The sequence below is a fragment of the Protomyctophum parallelum genome, assembly GCF_964188405.1.
Source record: "Protomyctophum parallelum genome assembly, chromosome: 3".
Taxonomy (NCBI): domain Eukaryota; kingdom Metazoa; phylum Chordata; class Actinopteri; order Myctophiformes; family Myctophidae; genus Protomyctophum; species Protomyctophum parallelum.
This window is the reverse complement of record NC_139698.1, coordinates 17,938,807-17,960,279: the sequence shown is the minus strand read 5'-3', so window position 1 is coordinate 17,960,279 and position 21,473 is coordinate 17,938,807. Positions and strand designations below refer to the sequence as shown.

The 21,473-nt window shown below is 43.1% G+C and overlaps 1 protein-coding gene across 1 annotated transcript in view; it reads right to left on the bottom strand.

Moving 5' to 3' along the window:
• The window catches only part of LOC310856566 (immunoglobulin superfamily DCC subclass member 3), a gene marked incomplete at its 3' end in the record, with an annotated part of 36,245 nt that extends 15,411 nt beyond the window's left edge, over positions 1 to 20,834 (bottom strand). Inside the window, exons 1-7 of the mRNA XM_083762036.1 lie at positions 20,779 to 20,834; positions 17,566 to 17,880; positions 17,035 to 17,179; positions 16,184 to 16,314; positions 14,815 to 14,952; positions 13,798 to 13,956; positions 833 to 998 (exon numbers count right to left, since the gene is read on the bottom strand). Coding sequence (XP_083618162.1) covers positions 833 to 998; positions 13,798 to 13,956; positions 14,815 to 14,952; positions 16,184 to 16,314; positions 17,035 to 17,179; positions 17,566 to 17,880; position 20,779 — 1,055 coding nt within the window. The 5' untranslated portion in view covers positions 20,780 to 20,834. The remainder of the gene's footprint in view (positions 1 to 832; positions 999 to 13,797; positions 13,957 to 14,814; positions 14,953 to 16,183; positions 16,315 to 17,034; positions 17,180 to 17,565; positions 17,881 to 20,778) is intronic.
• Positions 20,835 to 21,473: the final 639 nt, after the last annotated feature.

The window sequence follows — 21,473 nt, the reverse complement described above, 5'->3', positions numbered from 1 at the left end:
GCATTATTTTCCAATTCCGAACACTGTTATTCTCTCCAGGTTTTTTCATTTCATAAAAATACCGATAACGTAGGTGTACTTTACACAGAATTCACGTCAGGGTCGCTACACGATCTTATATGGAATCTGGGAGAAATGACGACGACGATAATGACACATGATAGTGTGTGTGCGTGTGTGTGTGTGTGTGTGTGTGTGTGTGTGTGTGTGTGTGTGCGCGTGTGTGCCTGTGTGTGTGTGTGTCAGTGTTGTTTTCATCGTCTAAAACTAAGAAGAAAAATGTTCATCGACTGCCTTTTTCCACTGACGAAAACTACATGGAAACTAAATGAAAACTGTGCTATGATGACTAAAACTAAGAGTAAATATATTGACAATTTCGTCAACAAATAAAAACTAGACCAAAATGTTACGAAGGGACTATAGTGGACAAGATCCAGTATAAGTCATTGAAAATAGCCGATCTACAAGCTCACAACGTGTCGCAGCGCGACGCGTTGTGAACTTGTAGAACGGCTATTTTCAGCAAGTGTAAAAACAGTCATAACGACGGCATCAAGGCCCGCCAAAATACATTTTAGTCGACTAAATCAACTGTAGATTTAGTCGACTAAAATCTTATGACATTTAGTCGACTAAAACTAGACTAGCACTAAAACATTCCAGGTGAAAACTATTCAAGAGACTATGACTAAAACTAAAATCAAAATTCACTGCCAAAAAACAACACTGGTATGTGTGTGTGTGTGTGTGTGTGTGTGTGTGTGTGTGTGTGTGTGTGTGTGTGTGTGTGTGTGTGTGTGTGTGCTTGTGTGTGTGTGCGTGCGCGTACGTGTTGCCGTTGGTGAGTTTGACGTTGTCTCCTGGAGTCAGGATCTTGCCGTTCTTCAGCCAGATGAGGTGAGGCTCCGGGACGCCCTGCGCCGTGCAGGTGAACACAGCGCTGCCCCCTGCTGGCCTGGAGACAGACTGAGGCCACTGCTGGAACTCTGGGGGGGCTGGAGTGGGGGGAGAGAGAGAGAGAGAGATGGCTTTTTAAAGAACTTATAAACACAATTGGAAAGTAATGGTTTTGTGATGTTATGCTGTAACCTCTGGCCGAACTAACAATGCAAAGATAAAGTAAAATATAAATCAATGATATAGTGTTTCAATTGGCCAGACAAATAGGTCATCTGTATATGATTTTATTTCCGTGTCTGGCTGCCTTTCGCAGGCCATCCCTCACAGGATCATTCAGACACACGTTACAGTACATTATGTTTAAGTATACAGTATAAGTGATATTGCACTAATTGTATCTGTCCGTGAGGTCATTGTTTATACCCCAAAATCACGAAGGCATGAGTTGACCTCTGAGATTAATACATAAGTCTTCTAAAATGGTTTGCTTCACAGTCTAAGTATGTAGTGTGTGTAATATGCATTGCATGGTGTAGTGTAGTATACAGCAGGGCCTACTGAGTACTTGAGTAGGCTATGTATGTACTATATACCTTACTATGTAGTATGTAGTATGTACTATCATGTAGTATGTATACTATGCTGCACGATTATTGATCAAATGTGAATCTCGATTTTCATCCACGAGACTTGATTCTCACACGATTCAATTTTTTTCCAGGAAAATATTTATGGTCTTTATAGTCTGTACAGTTGCTGAACATTACTAGGCTACATTCAAAACATGGCACCTGGAGCCATAACTACTGTGGCTTTAATAAACAGACGTACAGCGTCAAAGCGCTTGACTTAAACCTCTCATAAATCGCTTTTTTTGCTGTAATTTAGAAATTAGATCTCACAGGTGTCTGAATCTAGATTGTTATATTTATTTTATTTTATTAAGTGTGCAGCACTACCATGTGGTTTCTGGGTTTGTAATGCATTGCTGAGTGCGCGAGCTGCAGACGCTCTGCTCTGTTGATGTCATTACCCACAGCAGTCAGTAGAGGGAAGCAGAGACATCTAGGTCTCAGCAGCAGGGACACTTTTAGAGTTTTTAACAGGACTGACAACAGCTCGTGTGGTATTTATATATTAAAAAAAGTGTTCTCATGTTCTGCGTGTCAAGGCTGTTCTGGAACCATATAGGAACAGTCTGACAACACCAACAACAAACAACAACAGAACCTAAAAACCACCGCCATTTTCCAGGATAGTGTGAGCCATGGTGGCTCACACTATCCAGGTTGGAAGATGCCCATGTGACATAAACCACCCTTAAAAATAAAGCACGGAACCAGTTCTATAGAACCAAAGTTTTTTCGGGGGGGGTTAAAGAGGAGAGGAGAGGAGAGGAGAGGAGAGGAGAGGAGAGGAGAGGAGAGGAGAGGAGAGGAGAGGAGAGGAGAGGAGAGGAGAGGAGGACAGGTGCTGTCTCGCCGACCCCATCATCTCCATAGCAACACAATAGCACACGAGTGTGTGAAGCCCCTCCCCCTCTGTCTCCAGCGAGTCATTGTCATCTCCCTGGGAATGAACCCGGGGGGAGGGGGGGAAAGGTCAAAGGGCAAGGGGCAGGGGGGGTGCACTTGAAAAGGGTGCCATTAATCAGTGTGTGTGTGTGTGTGTTGGGGGGGGCTCTGTTTCTTTCATTAAGAGAAAAGCAGTGGTATAAAAGTTGATGTGGTGAGGGGGTCCGATCCGCACGCCCTCGCTCGCGCGCGCCCACGCACACACACACACACACACACACACACACACACACACACACACACACACACACACACACACACGCAAACACGTCACTACACACACACACACACACACACACACACACGTCACTACACATGTTGTCGATATAGGTTGATAGTATATCAGTGTATGCATATAGAATGTGGATAATTTGGCTTGCCAGCCATTTTTATTTTAAGTAAGGTCTGTTGGGGGTCTATAAGTAAACCAGGGAGATACCGTAACAGTTCTTTCGACATTATGGTGTTAGCACTTTATGCTTTAGCTATTGAAAAATAGCAGATCTACAAGCTCATAGCGCGCCACCGAGTGGCGCGCTACGAGCTTGTAGGTCTGCTATTTTTTTTTTAATCGAAGAACGACTGACATTTTTTTTAATCTGATCTCAGGTCAGAATGGGTTAATCAGACCAGTGTGTGTCCAGTGGAAACCTCGTATGAATCTGATCTCAGGTCAGAATGGGTTAAGTTCTCTCCTCCAACTGGGACCAGTCCGACTGGTATATAACACTGCATGGTTCATCTAAATCTCACATTTCTCTTTCGGTCCTTAAGCGACTGTGTGCTTTTCACTTCAACTCAAAATGCTGTCGTATGAAATCGAGTTAGCTTAATTGCGTGTGTGCGTCTGTCACAGTCTGTGTGTGTGTGTGTGTGTGTGTGTGTGTGTGTGTGTGTGTGTGTGTGTGTGTGTGTGTGTGTGTGTGTGTGTGTGTGTGTGTGTGTGTGTTGGGGGTGGAGGTGGGGCTACTTCACTCAAGAGAGGAGTGATCCATTGTTAGAATGAATTGTGTGTGTGTGTGTGCGCATCTGTCCTCTGACTTTAGTTCACACTTGAACTTGAGAGTCGAGACAGATCATTATTTCCACTAGTCTAGTCGCCGACCGCAATGCAAATACAGTCACACATGGCGACCAAACCCCCCAAAAACACTGCAGACCGCCACCAGAAACATTACAAACACCACTCAAAAACGAGCACCGAACAATTAATTGGAACAACAATCGAAATCGCAACATGAACCTCCGCCATTTCCAAGTCCCAGAGGCTGCAATTAATCTCATCAAAGAGAGGGGTTCTAAAGATAGACTTCTAAACAAAGTCATCTAGTGTTTTAGGTAATATTCTGTTCCATGAGGTGGAACAGGATAGTGTGGTACTCATAAAAAATACCTTTTTTGGCATGTTTAGCTCCCTGTCTAGACGTGTTATGGTGTGGATTGGTTTGAATTTGTGGAGCAAAGCTTGTTTTTATGAATGAAATGTCAGAGATTTCGCCATGAATATGAGGTTTATTAGAAGCAGACCATTTTAAAGTATCAGCTTCAGCAGTGAGCAGCTAGAGCTGATTAGTTTGAACTACAAGCTGAGCTCGTTAACGTCCGGTAATTAGCCGCCATGTGTGTTGGAATTTGGCGATACGAACAAAATAAAATAGAAGACATTTCTGACTAAAGACCTTCATAAGATATTGCGGGGATAGTTATTTTTGTGCGACGTCGTGAGAGGTTCGTAGATCTGCTATTTCCACTATTTTCGAACCAGGAAAGTACTGCAATATCACCATATGTGATAACCCATCCTGTGGGGTTGGTTTGGTTGGATATTAATTGTTGTTCTCTGTCCCTGTGTAGGAGGAGAGTGCCAGCCTGCTGAGGTGTGTCTTGGGGATTGACACACCTGGTCCCAATTATCCCCTTGGGTATAAAAGCAGGCTGGCTGAGGCCATTCTCCCTCTCTCCCTTGCTTGTTTGGTTATGTTTGTTTGAAGTAGTTTCAGTTCAGTTGCTTTCTGCACTCGCACATACAGTCCATGTTCACACAGCCATACACACTTTACACTACTGATGTCACTGACCACTCACACCTCATACATTTTGCACCGTTCAAGCCTTATTTTAGTTATAAATAAAACAATGTTAAGTTTAATCCTGTGTGTCGTCTCCCTTTTTGTCATGATGTGAGCCAGTTCATGACATGATATCCAAAACCTCACATGATATCTAGGTCTCCACTTTTGTCACCGCTAAACCCCTTATCCCTAAACTTCTTTGCCTATTTTTACTATTTTGCTAAACATTTCTTAATAGTTAAAATGGTCTACAAGCTCACAACGTGTCAATGTAGATTGGCTAGTTGAACTATTCAAAAAATGTCTTCAAAATAGTAAAAAAAAAGGCAAAGTAGATTTAGCGGTGAGGAAAATGGAGGCCCTATAGTCTCATACCACAATATGCGTTTAATATCAATACAGCCTATAGCCTACTTTCCAGACATAGTCGGGCGTATCTCTCCCGAACAGACAAGACAGACGGAAAACACATCCTACAATTTTCTTTCAAAACCGTCCTCTCACATAATTTAGCCAAAATCCAATGCATTTGAAAGAGCAACTGAATATTGATGAGAAAGTTGCGCGAGAGCCCCCCCTGCCTGTGAACTTGAATGCCCATAATGAAGCCATTAGCATACGCGGGCGCATCCGTGTGACGTTGGTTCGGCACAATGATAATAGTGTGATTGTGTTTACCATGTGAAGTCTTGTCGGGGTCTCTAAACAGATGCAGAGTAGGGAGGGTAATATGTGCATATCTCCCTGGGAACACCAGCCCCGCCTCCCCTCGCAGACACAGACCCTTCTGTCTGTCTTGCCTCTCCACGACCCTCGACCCCTGAACTTGGCCTTGCCTCTGTCTTCGGATGGCAGCTGGGACAGGGACAAGTGCTGCCGTGGGCCTGGGGGTCTCTGCGTGCGTGCGTCCGTCACATCTGTCTGTCTGTCTGTCTACGTGTCTGATTTTGACACTGGTCTCTTTTTTTAAGCCCCGCCAACGTCTGGCTTTCTGGAATCATGTGGCAGCCAAGTCTATGGACTTTTAATGATCACTTAAGAGAGCACTTTTTGCCTTGTAATGTTTGTTTGGAGAACTTTAAATAAACATTATCAGGTGCCCCTCACTTTGCACAATTTTTTTAGTTTTTTTAAATGCGTGGTATGCTTTGTCACTGTTACTCTGATATGGTGTTAATTCCTCAAAACCGTTCTTCACTTGTTCTTTATCATGTTTGACTGTTCGACATTGTTATTGATGGCTAAGGCTGCTCAAAAAAAAAATCTTAAAACACTTAAATCCTGTTTTATACTTTAAACAGCTAAAGTGCACGTCATCTATACCAGCTCACTGTGACCTTTTAGATCATCGGTGATTTTTGAACAAATTCACCTACAGTGCATTCTATTCTATGCTCAAAACTGGGGCGCCAGGTTGACTTATTGTGGTTAAACACCTCTGAATCACACCATATACTGTACCACACGTCATCATAATGCTGCATTAGATTTAGAATTTTAGGCCCATTGTACCATATGTCCATTATGAATGTATGAATGGAACTGGGGGTGGTGGGTGGGGGATAAGCATATGGCACAATGGTCCTAAATTATAAAATCTGTGAGAACACCAGAAACATCAGAATATAATTTTGACTTGGTTATATAGTTTCATGTGATTTTCAGGTGTTTAAGATGGGTTTTTTGAGGCACCTAGACTTCAATAATCATCACGAGTATGCCGACATTATCTCAATATAATGTCAAAAACTAAAATGTTGTTTCATGAGTTAAACCCATGTCACGTCAACATTGCACTGTAGCTGCCACTCTTATTTAGACTCCAATAACTGTAATGATGATCACATTCTAGATCAGTGATCATTAAGGAGTCCAGGGATCAGATCCTAGTCTAGGTCAGTCACATCTCTAGCCGAGACCAGAGCCTTGGTGTAGACATAGACTCAGGACCCCACTGACACAATCACAAAGTCAGCCTACAATCACCTCCAAAATATAGCATGGGACAGTTTTCCATGTCAGTGGTTCTCAAACTATATTTCATGCGAAGGACCCCCAGAATTATCAGAATTTGGCCGCCCGCCGACCCCCATCTGCAAATATGTTGTTCCAGGAACCCTCCCAGAAGCAGAGATTTGAGTTAAAACATTTGCTCTGATTTCACGATTTTTTGTAAAATAGCAGACCAATAGCGCGGCACTCGGTGCCGCGCTATAGGTCTGCTATTTTAGGTCTGCTATTTCAACAGCTAAAGCATAACATGATGCTTAAAACATCAAAAGGGGTAATTCCCGCCCTAAATGTTAAAAATGGTTAAAGGACTTATGTCTCAGCAAGACCTAGAAAATCTTGGATTAATCTTCAGTACAATTTACAATGTAGGCATTTAGCAGACGCTCTTAATCCAGAGCGATTTACAGTAAGCAAGAACATCACAATGGTAATGCATCACATAGAAATAGTCATCAAGGATCATAAGTAAGCTATTATAATAACCTAACATCCGTCTAACAGTATAATGTGTGTACTATAAGTATACACTATATAGTGTAGTGTAGTGTAGTGTAGGGCATTAACCAAACGTGATTTTTGATAGTCGACTCGACTACCATCAAAATCGATTTATAGTCGATTAGTCGGCGGTAAAATATGATATTTATTCCATCCAATCAAGCATTAAAACATCGTGTTATGAAACAGCCAGCGAGCGAAGCAAAACAGAGCCGGTGAATGCACTATCAATGCAGGCCGAGTGGAATAGTACTAAGAGAGTGGCGACACACTTCCTATGGGCTATAGTTCCAAACATTGGAACTATCCCATTGAGATAGAATGAGCACTTCCGCATTCCATTGTTACAGTGGGAGTCAACGCGAGTGTCGCCACTCTTACTAGATTACGCTGAATGCCGCTCTGATTGGCCGAAATTAGCTCAGCTGTTTCAAGTCAAAGTTGCAAGTCCACAATGACTCACGAATGGACGCGTTGTGAGCTTGTAGATCTGCTATTTTTTATGCACAAGACGTTCTACGGAGCAGCATAGCATGTTACGTTGTTCACAATGTTTGGAGAGTGGAGACTGGAGCAATGAACCATGCGATGTTTTTCATACAACCCTAAATGTTCAACAACAATTAAGTTACAATCACAGTTCGTTTGGTTTTTAGAAGGAGCTACAAGCAAGGAGGAGGTTTGCTAGCTAGCAGGCTGCCAGGCTATGAATCAGATGATCAACTACTTAACTCCATCGCGAGTCTTTTGCGGCTACGTATTAGAACTATGATCGTGCGGCATCGCTGTTTGTTTTTAATAATGCCACACGCGGCACGCAGACTTTTGTTGGATAAGCATGAAGAAACATGAAATCACGGCAAGAGCTACTGTAGTTTGACTGTCACCAAACTGGATACTATTGGGCAGAGCGAGGAGGAACTCCTGCTATACTTTACTGTACCGGACGACGACACGTCTCCAATCTAACTTGTTGAACAAACTACAGTAATAAACTCACCAATAGTAAAAGTATTTACACACTGTAGTTGTCCCCATTGATCTTATGAGCCTATGAGGCATATCACATATGCTTTTCCCAAAGAAAAACTGTCTTGACTGCTGCTAGTGCCACCGCCGATACGCCGCCCACCACACCTACACGAGTGGGGTGACGGCAAAACCCACGTACAGTAGGCTTGTATGATATGAAAACAATCAGCCAGGAATGGATTAGTACTGAAGTTGGCGAACTACCAACAAAACAACCGAGCTCACAGCTGCATGCCTGCATGTCTGCTGTAGAAAAGCAAAAAAAAAAAAAAAAAAAAATCATAAAAAATATTAAAAATAATATTAGCGAATAATCGGATGTCAATTAACAGTGTCGACTAGTGTTTTGCTAGTCGACTAGTCGACTATTCGATTATTATGTTAATGCCCTAGTGTAGTGTAGTGTAGTGTAGTGTAGTGTAGTGTAGTGTAGTGAAGGAGTCTACACAGGAATGCATACAAATGGCACTAGGTGTCACATGGACGGACCACATCAGAAATGTGGACCTCTATGGGGACCTATACCACGGGTCACGGCCAAAGTCAGAGAGAAAGAAGGATGAGGCTGGCAGGGCACTGCGTCAGGCACCCAGAACTTGAGGCAAGTAAATTGACACTATATGGGAGCCAACCACTGTACAAAGCCAGGAGGGGAAAGAAGTGTACCACCTAATGTAGACGTGCTGCGGGGCGACAGCTTGGCTAATGACAACACTGCAGAGCTCAAGAACGTGATGTTGGATAGGAATTTGTGGAGGGCAGCGATCCAGGAATACTGTGCTTTACAGTTCTCCCTAAAAATATAATGATGATGACTGTAGTTGATTCAGAACACTGCTGCTTCAGTCCTTACTAATAGACTAGCACACTCCCTGTGTTTCAAAAAAGGATTTTAAAATACCGGTAGGCCTACTACTGTGTTGGCGGTCTATAAAGGTTTAGGCCCAAAATACATGTCTGATCGTGTACGCTATCACGAACCATCCAGACCTGTCAGGTCATCTGGGAAAGGGTCTGCTTTCTGTCCCTAAAAACAAAAACAAACATGGGGGAGCAGCATTTAGCTTCTATGCACCACATACTACCAATCTGATTATGCAGATGTAATGTATCAGACTGCCCCTAAAACAAACCTTCTTCCCTTGAATTCAGTATACAACCGTTTATGCAGATTTGTCCTTGACTGCCCATATTTGACCCACCACTGTACCTTATACGAAAATCTCAACTTACCATCTCCCACCTCAAGAAGACAGCAGCACTGGCTGCAGTTAATCTTTAAATGTATTCATTTAAATTATCCACAGTATCTGAAACAGCTTATGATACCATACACTTCTACACATCAACTTAGACATTGCTCACAGGTTTATTTCAATATACCCACATCAGTTGGCAACAAATCATTTATGTTCAAAGCTCCTTGTGACTGGAATCTACCTGTCCATATTCGTTCAATAACATCTTTTCATTTGTTTAAAACTGTGCTGTCCTCTCATCTTGAGACCTGTTCATGTTTTCACTAATCATCACTATAGCAGATCTATGATGCAATGATCCATGTGTTATGTCTACGTTATGTCCATGGTATGTGAAATGTTGTCTTGTTGCAGTTTTTGTTTTGTTGTTTTTTTGTTTTGTTGTTTGTTTCTTGTTTATCTAGGAATTGTAATGTTTTGTTTTGTCTGGTTGAATTGTTTGTAAAAAAATGTCTTTACGTATGAAGTGTATTTTGTGAATTGCGGACCCCCTTGAAAACGAGATGGTTCATCTCAAGGGATTGTTCCTAATAAAGAATTTCAGACATATCTGGAACAAACTCCCAGAAAACCTTTTTCTGTTTGCCGCTGCCTTTGGATTGAGTTACCTTTCTTTTCCTCTTCTGCACTGTAACTATCTGTAAATGTTTCGCGTATTTTGTTTTATGCATATTTCCTTTCCATCACTCCCAATCTTCCACCGTAGTCTGAAAACCCACCTTTTCAGACTCCATCATGGCCCGTAGCACTGTTACCCTACCCCCTCGGATAGCACTTTTTGTAGACTTAGATAGCATTTGATACAGACTTATAGCATGTTATGTAGACAGCACTAGAATTGCATTGTATGTAGTCAGAGCACTTCATAGTACATAATTATGTATAGCATAGTTTTATGTATGGTTTATACGTATAGTTTCATGACATCCACTGTTACGTTCTTAGCTTACGGATGTTTGACGATAACTACGTTTTATGTATGTGATGTAATTGCCATGCTTTTTGTTCTTGCTTAATGTAAATCGCTCTGGATTAAGAGCGTCTGCTGAATGCCTAAATTGTAAATTGTAAATTGCTTGACGTTGTGTGTAAAGCACATTGCATTTTGCTCGTTGCTGAAATGTTCTCTACAAATCAAAGTGCCTTGCCTTGAGGAGCAGATGCTATAGATCAGCATAGTGTATAGAGGTTGGTTGTTAGAGGTAAGAGAAAGATGACAACGTCCCCTGAGGCATTAGCGACGTCACATCCAGCTGTTGCCAGATTGAGTGAGAGAACTAAGCAAGCCAGGTCTATGGAACCAAGCCCAAAAGAAGCGACTACAGGCTACATGATGAGTATGACCTCCTTAAACCACACACGCTCACAATTATGTCAGCTTGCGAACGTGAGCTTGTAGATCAGTTATTAAAATCCCTGAAAAAGGTGACACAAAACACAGAGATCTGGTTTGGGGGGGGTCCCTGGCACCAAAATATTTTAGATGTAGGGTCGTTGGACTGATACATTAATCTGGGGGTCCTTGACATGAAGGTGATGGTTTAACCGACATTAGGAAACAAGCAAAGTACGCTTTATAAACAAGCCCAAAAACCAGCAACTAACAACATTTACAAGCGACTTCACAGAAAAAGAAGCCCAGCACAGTCGCTTATAATAAGTCAGACATGGCAACACTGATCATGTCCATATCGTTCCCTAATAAGTCCATTACCTCTGCACTCTAGCCCCTCCCCTATGTCCCATGATCCTCTGCTGCACACCGTGTCCTGAGGGCCTCCTGGGATAGGTTGCCAGGTGCCAGGGGTCAAGGGTCGCGGGGTGATTCTTCACCCTGACACGCAGAATGATTGCTCTAGCCTGCTTGTTCCTCTCTTTCTCTCATCCTCCCTTTTGTCTCTTTCTCTCCTCTCCTGATTCTGTCCCTTTATTGTCCAGCTTTTGGACAATCTTTACAGCATGACGGTTTTCAACCACGCATGCTTTGTCACACGACAGAAGTACAGCGAAATTAGATGAGCTCGAAAAGCTCACGACGCACGTGGACTGGCTAATACTGCCGTTTTTTTTCAACATTCAATTCATTTCAAGTGTTTACTTTTGAAGATTTTCATATAGACAATAATTAGCCTACTAGCTAATTATTCTGTTGAAAAGTGTGAGAAGTTGAAAGCGTGAGAAAAATGATACTGTTCCATCGCTAAACCTGTTTTTGTCATTGTCAATTTAACTGCAAATGTAACACCTTTTGTACCCTACTCAGAGTCAAATTAACACCAAGCATTTGACTGTGCATGAAGTGTCCCTAGATACATGTCTTCTAGTATTAACTTCAGTTCAACTGAGCTGAAATACAAAATACTTTAAACAAAAGAGACTGAACTATAGTGCTGTGGTTTTCAACCAGTGGTCCTTGATGGGGTTCCCAGGTGGTCCCCGTGCAGCTAAATGTTGGAGAGTTGGTAAACAAATGGACCAGTTATAGATCTACAACTCTTGAGAGCACAAAAACAATGTGCTGCAAACAATCTGCTGGGCTGAATCCACGTTTGACAAGAGATCAGACATAACAGACAGGCGCTTCTAGCAGTCTAGATATGGAGAGGAGCATTACAGATCTGTTCCTGATCACCTCACACTGACCTGCATTAATATTAATAACACACGCACACGCACGCACACACACACACACACACACACACACACACACACACACACACACACACACACACACACACACACACACACACACACACACACACTACACAGCGCCTCAGGACACCCTACACAGGGGTCAGGGGTCACAGAATTGTGCATTCGACTTTTAGGGTCATGATCAAATCCAGTAGAGGTTAATCTAATCTGACCTCTCTCTCTCTCGCTTGCTCGCGCACACACACACACACACACACACACACACACACACACACACACACACACACACACACACACACACACACACACACACACACACACACACAGTAATATTCATTGCATCGAGACCGCTATCAGCACATCCATCGTTCGCACCACCCCCCCCTCTCTCTCTCTCTCTCTCTCTCTCTCTCTCTCTCTCTCTCTCTCTCTCTCTCTCTCTCTCTCTCTCCCTCATCACCTTATCATACACATACACTCTCCCCCACCCAGCCCTCTCTCCCTAGGGTACCAGCTGACCTGAATGGGGGTAGGTTGTAGGGGTTGGGTCCAGGGTGGGGGTGGGTGGGAGTAGGTTAAGGTTTAAGGTTAAGGTTTTTGTATAACATACGGAGGGTGACCAGACAGACAGACGTCCCTGTTTTGGGGCCAGGATTGTTCCCGTCTGTAAAAAAAACACTAAAATGTCCCGGGTTTTCGACATCCGCCATACCAAAATTGTACCGGTTTTCACCCATGTGTTTTGAGTGGTTATACTGCTTATACGTAGACGTTAATGATCAGTCACGTTGCGTTCTGTTGAAAGATGCAGTGTTACAGTCTACTCTAAGTCTAAACTAAGTATGCAACCCACATGCAACGCTCAGAGGCTCAAAGGGAGAACAGGAACGTTTAATAACGCGACCAATAAGGACTAATAAATCAAAACTAACCAACGAAATTTGCTAGTAAACTAAAAAGCAAGGGAACATTTGCTATACGTCAAAGCAGGAGCAGTGTATGGGAAGTGTGCCCATGGCAATCCTTTTAAAGCGCACTATAGGCCGAATCACAGCAGCCAGTTAGCTATGCTTATAGTGTGGACATATTTGTCCGCCATGCAAATGAAAACACAAAGGTGTAGGCCTATAATAATAAAAATGCAAAAGAAATGTCAAATAAATTGTCATTAAGTAGTGAAAAACAGCAGATGTACTGAGTGCATTGTATGAGCTATAGCTACAGTATAAGCTATGAACTTGTGGAGCGGATATTTTAGCTGGTTATTTTTAACAGTTAAGGGTTTGGATTTTGTTTTTTTAAATACACTTGGGGCTCTATTTCCATCCACGCTAAACCCCTTATATTATACTTTGCATATTTATTTTTACTATTTCGAAAAACACATTGGGACATAGGGATATATATATAGCGTAGACGGAAATAGGTTGGCTTCAGTCCAGGGTGGGGGTGAGTTGGGGTTAGATGAATGGAGGAGGTCTATAACCTGATAGCAGCGGTCTACTCTGAGTGAGTGTGCGTGTGCGTTTGTGTGCGTGTGTGTGTGTGTGTGTGTGTGTGTGTGTGTGTGTGTGTGTGTGTGTGTTTTTATATTTGGCAGCCTGGGCCATGTCCACAGGCTAGTGGTCAGAGGCTTGAGGATTATAGGGTTGTCCAAGTGTAAGGCAAAGCAGCTTGCAACATACTGTTCAATATCCTCCATTATAGGCAGTCGGTCTATTTGGAGGAGAAGGTGCTTTTTGTACCCATGATTTACTTTCGAAATGTTTGTGTGTGTGTGGTGTGTCTCACCTTGCACCACCAGCCGGCCCAGGGCGGTTCTTCTCATCCTGGTTCCTGGCCTGTTAGCAGAACACACGTAGACTCCAGAATGCTGCAGCGTGGCGTCGCTGATCATCAGGTTCCCCGTGCCCAACACCTGGATGCCCTCCACGCCGATGGAACGACCGTCTACGCACACACACAGCACACACGCACCAACACACGTGCACACACACACACACACACACACACACACACACACACACACACAGACAGACAGACAGACAGACAGACAGACAGACAGACAGACAGACAGACAGACAGACAGACAGACAGACAGACAGACAGACAGACAGACAGACAGACAGACAGACAGACAGACAGACAGACAGACAGACAATGAAACAACTGTTTGTCAGTACAAAGAAGGAAAAGGGTGAGATATTATAAGAAACATTAACCTATAATAGGGGGGCGAACGTTCGGTGAAAATTGTCAATCCGTAAGCTCATGGGTCACGGCAGGACGGTGTGAGCTTGTGGATTGGCTGTTTTCATCATTGGCTGTAGAGTAGAATCAAACTGCATCGACTAAATCAACTGTAGATTTAGTCGACTAAAACTAGACTAACAATAAAACATTCCGAGTGACTGAAATGTGACTGAAACTAAATGAAAACTATTCAAGAGACTATGACTGAAACCAAAATAGACGCGCTGCACCGGTGAAAGAGAAGCGCAGTGAATTGATGTTTAACGTGTACGATGTTTTAGGTTCAGGATAACTTTACTGCAGTGCAACAGAAAAAAGGTTGAGCTATGCTCCATAACAGGCTTGATAAGCCCAAAGCTTATTGATAACGGGTACTCAATAAGCTTGTTTTCGGATTTCTTCGGGTATCGGTTATCAAGCTCCATCCCTAATCTTTATACTATGATGAATATATAGTTGAAATAAGTTAATATATGTGATGTATATAATATATCTTGGTATACATTCCAATAGAACAATGATTAAACGGGAGGAGGAAGTAGAGGTGCGTTATACCGAGGCGACTCCAGGACACGATGGGTCTGGGGTTTCCCGTGGCGATGCATTCCAAGATGGCCGTCTGGTGGACGGTGATGGTGATGTTCTGAGGTCCTGACAGGATGACCGGCTCCTTGTACAGCCTGGAGCCCGCCACTGATGGACGGACAGACAGGCAGGCAGGCAGACAGACAGACAGACAGACAGACAGACAGACAGACAGACAGACAGACAGACAGACAGACAGACAGACAGACAGACAGACAGACAGACAGACAGACAGACAGACAGACAGACAGACAGACAGACAGACAGACAGACAGACAGACAGACAGACAGACAGACAGACAGACAGACAGTTACCATTTAGGCACTTAGCACATGCGGTTCTCAAACATACATTTAAAGGACCCTACTTAACTCTAACAGTAAGCAATTCAGATTTACAATGATTCTACCCACCCTCTTCGCTCTGAATTTGACTTGTTGCCATCGGGAAGGAGGCTTAGGGCAAAAGTAGCTAAAAATAAGGGTTACAAAACTTTGCTTGTGCCAATACTGCTGTGGACATTTTAAAGGTATATTCAGTGATTTCACTCAAAAAAACCTTAAGTTTCGTTTTTGGCTGGGACCCAAAGCCTTTCGTCCAATCAGGATAGAGAGCCAAAAACGAAACCTAAGGTTTTTTGACCCCCAGGGGTTAACTGGGGACAGGGAGGAACTCCTTATATGGTCAGCACACTCTATAGTAGAGAGGATTATCACAACAAAACAAAAAAATAAGTGATATTTGAATTAAGTGAAATCACTGAATATACCGTTAAATAAGGAAATGTTTAAATAGTTCACCTAACCCCGACTGTTCATGATCACTGTTGCTGTGTTTATGTGAATGCATTTTATATAGTATTTTAATGCATCTGTGTATTTTATGTAATGTTTTATTGTTGTAACTGACAAATTTCCATTTTATGTAATAAAACTATTGAATTCACAAAAGTAGCTATGCTTTGCGCCACCAGAGAGAGCCACATAACTTCCTTGTTGTGCTCGGCAAGTAGGCTATGTGACGGGAGAATAGCGCTTGATGTCTTTACGGGGCTGCCTGGAGCCACACATTCACAGTCATATGAGCCGGGCGGTGCTTACACGCCCGCACGGCATGTGTTTGTAAAGCAATCAAGCGCTCCCCTTCCCCAGTACAGCTGGAATCAGCTGCGAATGATAAAGTGATTGAAGGAGTGGGTTATCAGTGGAATTTACACCGGTCACGTGACGCTAACCAGCCAATCAGAATCAAGTATTGGGACTACCCGTTTTAGAACTGCTATTTTTCAATAGCTAAAGTATAACATAAATGCTTAACCAGAGTTGGGTCCGGTCTTACCAGTGACCGTGAGCAGCGCTTCGTGGCTGTAGCGGGTGTTAGCGATGTTGCTAGCCACGCAGCGGTAAAGGCCGCTGTCGGCTCTCTTCACACCCGTGATCTGGAGGATTCCTGTAGGCAGCAGCGTACACCTGGAGAGAGACACACACCGTCAGAGCTGTGTGTGTGTGTGTGTGTGTGTGTGTGTGTGTGTGTGTGTGTGTGTGTGTGTGTGTGTGTGTGTGTGTGTGTGTGTGTGTGTGTGTGTGTGTGTGTGTGTGTGTGTGTGTGTGTGTGCGTGCGTGCGTGCGTGTGTGTGTGTTAGGGCTTTCACTTCTAGTGTTTTTTTACTAGTTGACTAGTTTACTAGTCGACTAGTTGTTTAACTACCTATTATGTGAAAAAGAAACAGTTTTTATTATAATATGTGTACATTTTAAAACTGTGTACATTGGTGACTATAATCTAGCTGATCTTGAGGTCTACAAATACGGGAGAAGGTTGTATTTTCATATGTATCCGTTGAGTTATTAGTTACACTCGTAACTATAAGGTCCAAAAATGTAGAAAAAACACCTTCTAGTGAGGTCCAGAATGCCAAAAAAGCCCGCTTGAAAAAAATGGTTTCCTGGTTTTTAACAAAGCATTTCTGACTTCTGAGCTATACGGTTACAAGAAAAAGACTGAGGTTGGAGTCAGAGCAAGCATTTAGGCTATAGGGGTTAGGTTCGGGTTAGATGTAATGTCAGGGACATATAGGATAGGGTTGAAAAAGGTTTAAAAAAAAGGTAAAAAACGTTTTTGTCCTCGCAAGCATAGAAGTACCAACTTGTGTGTGCGTGCGTGCGTGCGTGCGTGCAGGCGCGCGTTACCTGCTGCCGTCAGTGTTAAGTGCTGTCCTGTTGCGTTCCCACGTGATGTTGGCTTCAGGGATGGCGTTCACCTGACAGGTGAGTCTGGCCACGCCCCCTTCATCTACCGTCATGGACTCCGGATGAGTCTGGAACTTAGGGAGAGCTATGGGGAGAGAGAGAGAGAGAGAGAGAGAGAGAGAGAGGGGGGGGGGGGGGGGGAGGGGTTATATAATAGGCTACTAGGGCCGATATCGATATCCGACATAATTCATTGCTAAAAAATTCACATGCTAGCTGGACTCTAGCCTTGTGGCTGACCAGCATGCCGTAGCGGTTCATAATAACTCACATGCTAGCTGGACTCTAGCCTTGCGGTTCATAGTTCTGTCAATAACTCACATGCTAGCTGGACTCTAGCCTTGCGGTTCATAGTTCTGTCAATAACTCACATGCTAGCTGGACTCTAGCCTTGCGGTTCATAGTTCTGTCAATAACTCACATGCTAGCTGGACTCTAGCCTTGCGGTTCATAGTTCTGTCAATAACTCACATGCTAGCTGGACTCTAGCCTTGCGGCTGACCAGCATCCCGTAGCGGTTCTGCGCGACGCACTCATACTCTCCGGCGTCCGTCTCGTCGCTCTCCCTCCGCTTGCTGAAGCTCCTGATGGACAGCGTGCCGTTGGGCAGCACAGACGCCCGCGGCGTTCCGCTGGTCGCCACGGCAACGCCGTTGCGCCGCCAAGTGACGGCGATGGGCCCCTCCCCTTCCGCCTGGCAGTCCAGCGTCAGGGGGCGGTCCCGCACGGCGATCACGTCCTCGGGCTCCCGGAGGAAGGCCAGCTCCGACGACGCCCCGCCCACCACTGGGAGGAGGGGGAGGGGGGGGGGGGGGGAGAGAGAGAGAGAGAGGGAGAGGAAGAGGAGGGACATGTTCAAGAATCATTTCACCAGAAAACAGAAATCACATTCTGAACTCATTTGTTTAAGGGCTTTAAAGGGGAACAAGAGTTATGTGGAAATAATAAATAAGGTCTCTAGAACTTGGGGTCATGTGATCAATGACATCACAAAGATGTACTCTATAGCCAAATTCACTGGCCTGCCGAAATATGTGACCATCTTGTGGACTCCAACACAAGTTACATGGAGGTCTTTTAAATACGTGGCCTGAATACCGCTATAGGTTGAACTCTGATAATGAACAAAACTGCAATGATTTACGTTCAAACACTGACATTATGTTATTGTCTATAGTCACGATTGTGACCTATTTCAGCAGGTCACCAATTTCACCGTAACACCATCAGTGTGAGTGAGCGAGTGGCCCGATATTTTGGGTATTGAAATTTGGCTTTTGGCTTGCAGAGTACATCTTTGTGATGACATTGGAAATGAGTGGTGTTACTGTTCCCCTTTCATGACATTTAACAGGACCTCACAGCCATGATCTATATCTATGGCTTATTCAGTGCTTTATAATAATTATTATAGTCATAATCATGTAATAATGAACTATAGACAAAACACAACAAATGTGTGCAAATACATGGAGAGAACATCGTCACGCATGTACATATCCAACCGGCCAACCGAATTCCAACACGACAGAATTAAAAAACATATATCCAACATCATACATGTATACTGTACATATCCAACTGCCCAACCCAACAAAATTCATACAATCAATGCTCAGGAAATACAAATCAGAGCTGCGATGGTCGCGGTGCGCTAATATTGTATTAGCAGGAGACGCTTTCCTATAGGGAGCTCTCACTTCCGCGGGGCGGGGCTTAGGAGGCAGCCAATCGTGACTAGGTCGCTATTAAAAACGGGCCTGTTATGTGTCAGGTTTCACCTGACAAAAAAAACAGAGGAAAATCTTAATGAAATGTACGTGACGCACCCAAATTGACATGTTAGGGTCCATTTGGTTCCATTTGTACACTCTTAGAGTTAGGGGTGTAACGATATAGTAACTGCATTGAAAAATAAATTTTTATTTCAAGAATCGAAGTATATAAAAATAAAAGCAGCAACATTGATTATATGTATCGTATCGTTTTGCGATGCAAATAATCGGTATCGAATCGTTTTGCTATGCAAATAATCGATTGTATCAATACTACATTTGTGTGCATGGTATTTAGCAATATTTTGAAGAAAAAATAAAAAGATGGGTTTAATTAACATAATGTCAATGTATTTTAAATATTTACTGTATCGATTTCAAATCATTGAATCGTATCGGATCGCCATAATGAACCAATATCGTCCATGCATCGTATCGTAAACCATGTATCATGATACGTATCGTTCATTCTGAACGGGAACCCATTTTGGTGTTAGCGTCATGTTATGCTTTAGCTATTGAAAAAAATATATATATAAAAAAAATATATATATATATAAATATATCTACAAGCTCATAGCGCGCTAAGAGCTTGTAGGTCTGCTATTTTTGAAAGATCGAAGAACGACTGACATTTTTAGAATCTGATCTCAGGTCAGAATGGGTTAATCAGACCAGTGTGTGTCCAGTGGAAACCTCGTATGAATCTGATCTCAGGTCAGAATGGGTTAATAACATTGTAAGTCAAATGCACAAACACCACACGACAATTCAACTGGAAGAGGAACCTTGACGTTGCTTTGTTGTGACGCTGCAATTTCTTTTCATTTCACCGACAAAATGTTTTTTTGGACTGCGGTGTTGTTGCAAGTCGAGGCGTGTGTGTGTGTGTGTGTGTGTGTGTGTGTGTGTGTGTGTGTGTGTGTGTGTGTGTGTGGTGTGTGTGTGTGTGTGTGTGTGTGTGTGTGTGTGTGTGTGTGTGTGTGTGACTGTGTGTGTGTGTGCTGGGGGTGGAGGGTGGGGCTCTACTTCACTCATGAGAGGAGTGATCCATTGTTAGAGAATGAACTGTGTGTGTGTGTGTGTGTGTGTGTGTGTGTGTGTGTGTGTGTGTGTGTGTGTGTGTGTGTGTGTGTGTGTGTGTGTGTGTGTGCATCTGTCCTCACATTAGTTCACACTTGAACTTGAGACAGGTCATTATGTCCACTGCCCTGCGGGGTCAGTTCCCGTACACATACTGAATAATATGTAAGTGGAGTGGCCAGTCTTGAACACCATAGAGAACATTATTTCCACAGCCTGGTCACCGACCGCAACGTGGACACACTGCGACCACTATGAACTAGAATTATAAAGTGCCAGTTCCAAATCACAGAGGCTGCAAGAATTCAAGAGAGGCGTTCCAAAATAGACTTCTAAACAACTGTGTTCCAGTGTTTTAGGTCATATTAGTTCCATGGATCAAGTCACAATACTCATTCCACCCTTAAAAGGTACCTTTAAAATAGTGGTGGGCGATATATGCCTTTTCAGTGATACAGTAAATGCACAGTCTATGATTTGCAGTTCTACTTAATTTATACTTAGAATTACTAGTACTACTGTGGTCTAAATGGTCATACTGCATGCCTCTTCATTTAGTTAGTGTTACCTACAGTAGGTGGTTGTATACTGTTGAAAAGAAAATTACCATAAAAACGGACATGAAACATAATCGTGATAAATATCGTGGATCTGATACAGCTTGAAAAGGAATGATGATATTATATTGTTCCATACCGCCCACCCCTACTTTTAAATGATATGTTGTTTTGTACGTATATATCAATGTTGTTATACCTACAGTATATACAGCTATAGACTCACCTCTTGTTTGAGGAAGAGGAAGAGGAGAGAAGATGGTACTTACTGAGATGGTGGTGGTGATGATGGTGATGGTGATGGTGATGATGATGATGGTGATGATGATGATGATGATGATGATGATGGTGATGAAGCTAAAGACAGAGATGTGATTGAGATATCGATTAATAGGATGCATTGCAACAGCAATGACAACAGTAACCTACAGAGTGTTGGTGTAAATACATTTTACATATAGCCCAAGATTTAGACTCTGTCTCGGAATCTGGCATCCATCTTGGATTTCCCACCATTGTAAATGTGCAACAGCGCCCCTAGCGGTCAGGGTTCTGTTGCGCATTTACAATGGAGGGAAAATGCCAGATTCCGAGACTAGAGTGGATCCAAAACACCTTTTTTTATTGAAAACCACAGACCTACGGGGTGTAATTGCTTGCTGCACACAAACTAAACAAAGCAGCTTAGATTTTGCATTTTGTACAAGTTAAGAAGAGTTACTTTGAGGCAGGGATTTTCGCTGGCGGCCAGCCATGGGGGTATACGGTCGCTTAGACTCTCGTAGAGAGTCAGAATCGATAAATACAGTATGTCTACGAGAGTCTACATCTTAGGCTACATTTAACAAATGATGCAATCTATTCTCCATTTGTAGAGACACCAGATTATTATAAAGAGGTTGATTGGGGGGGAGTGTAAACCATTACACGATCGGATCATAATAAACAGCACGTGTACACCAAA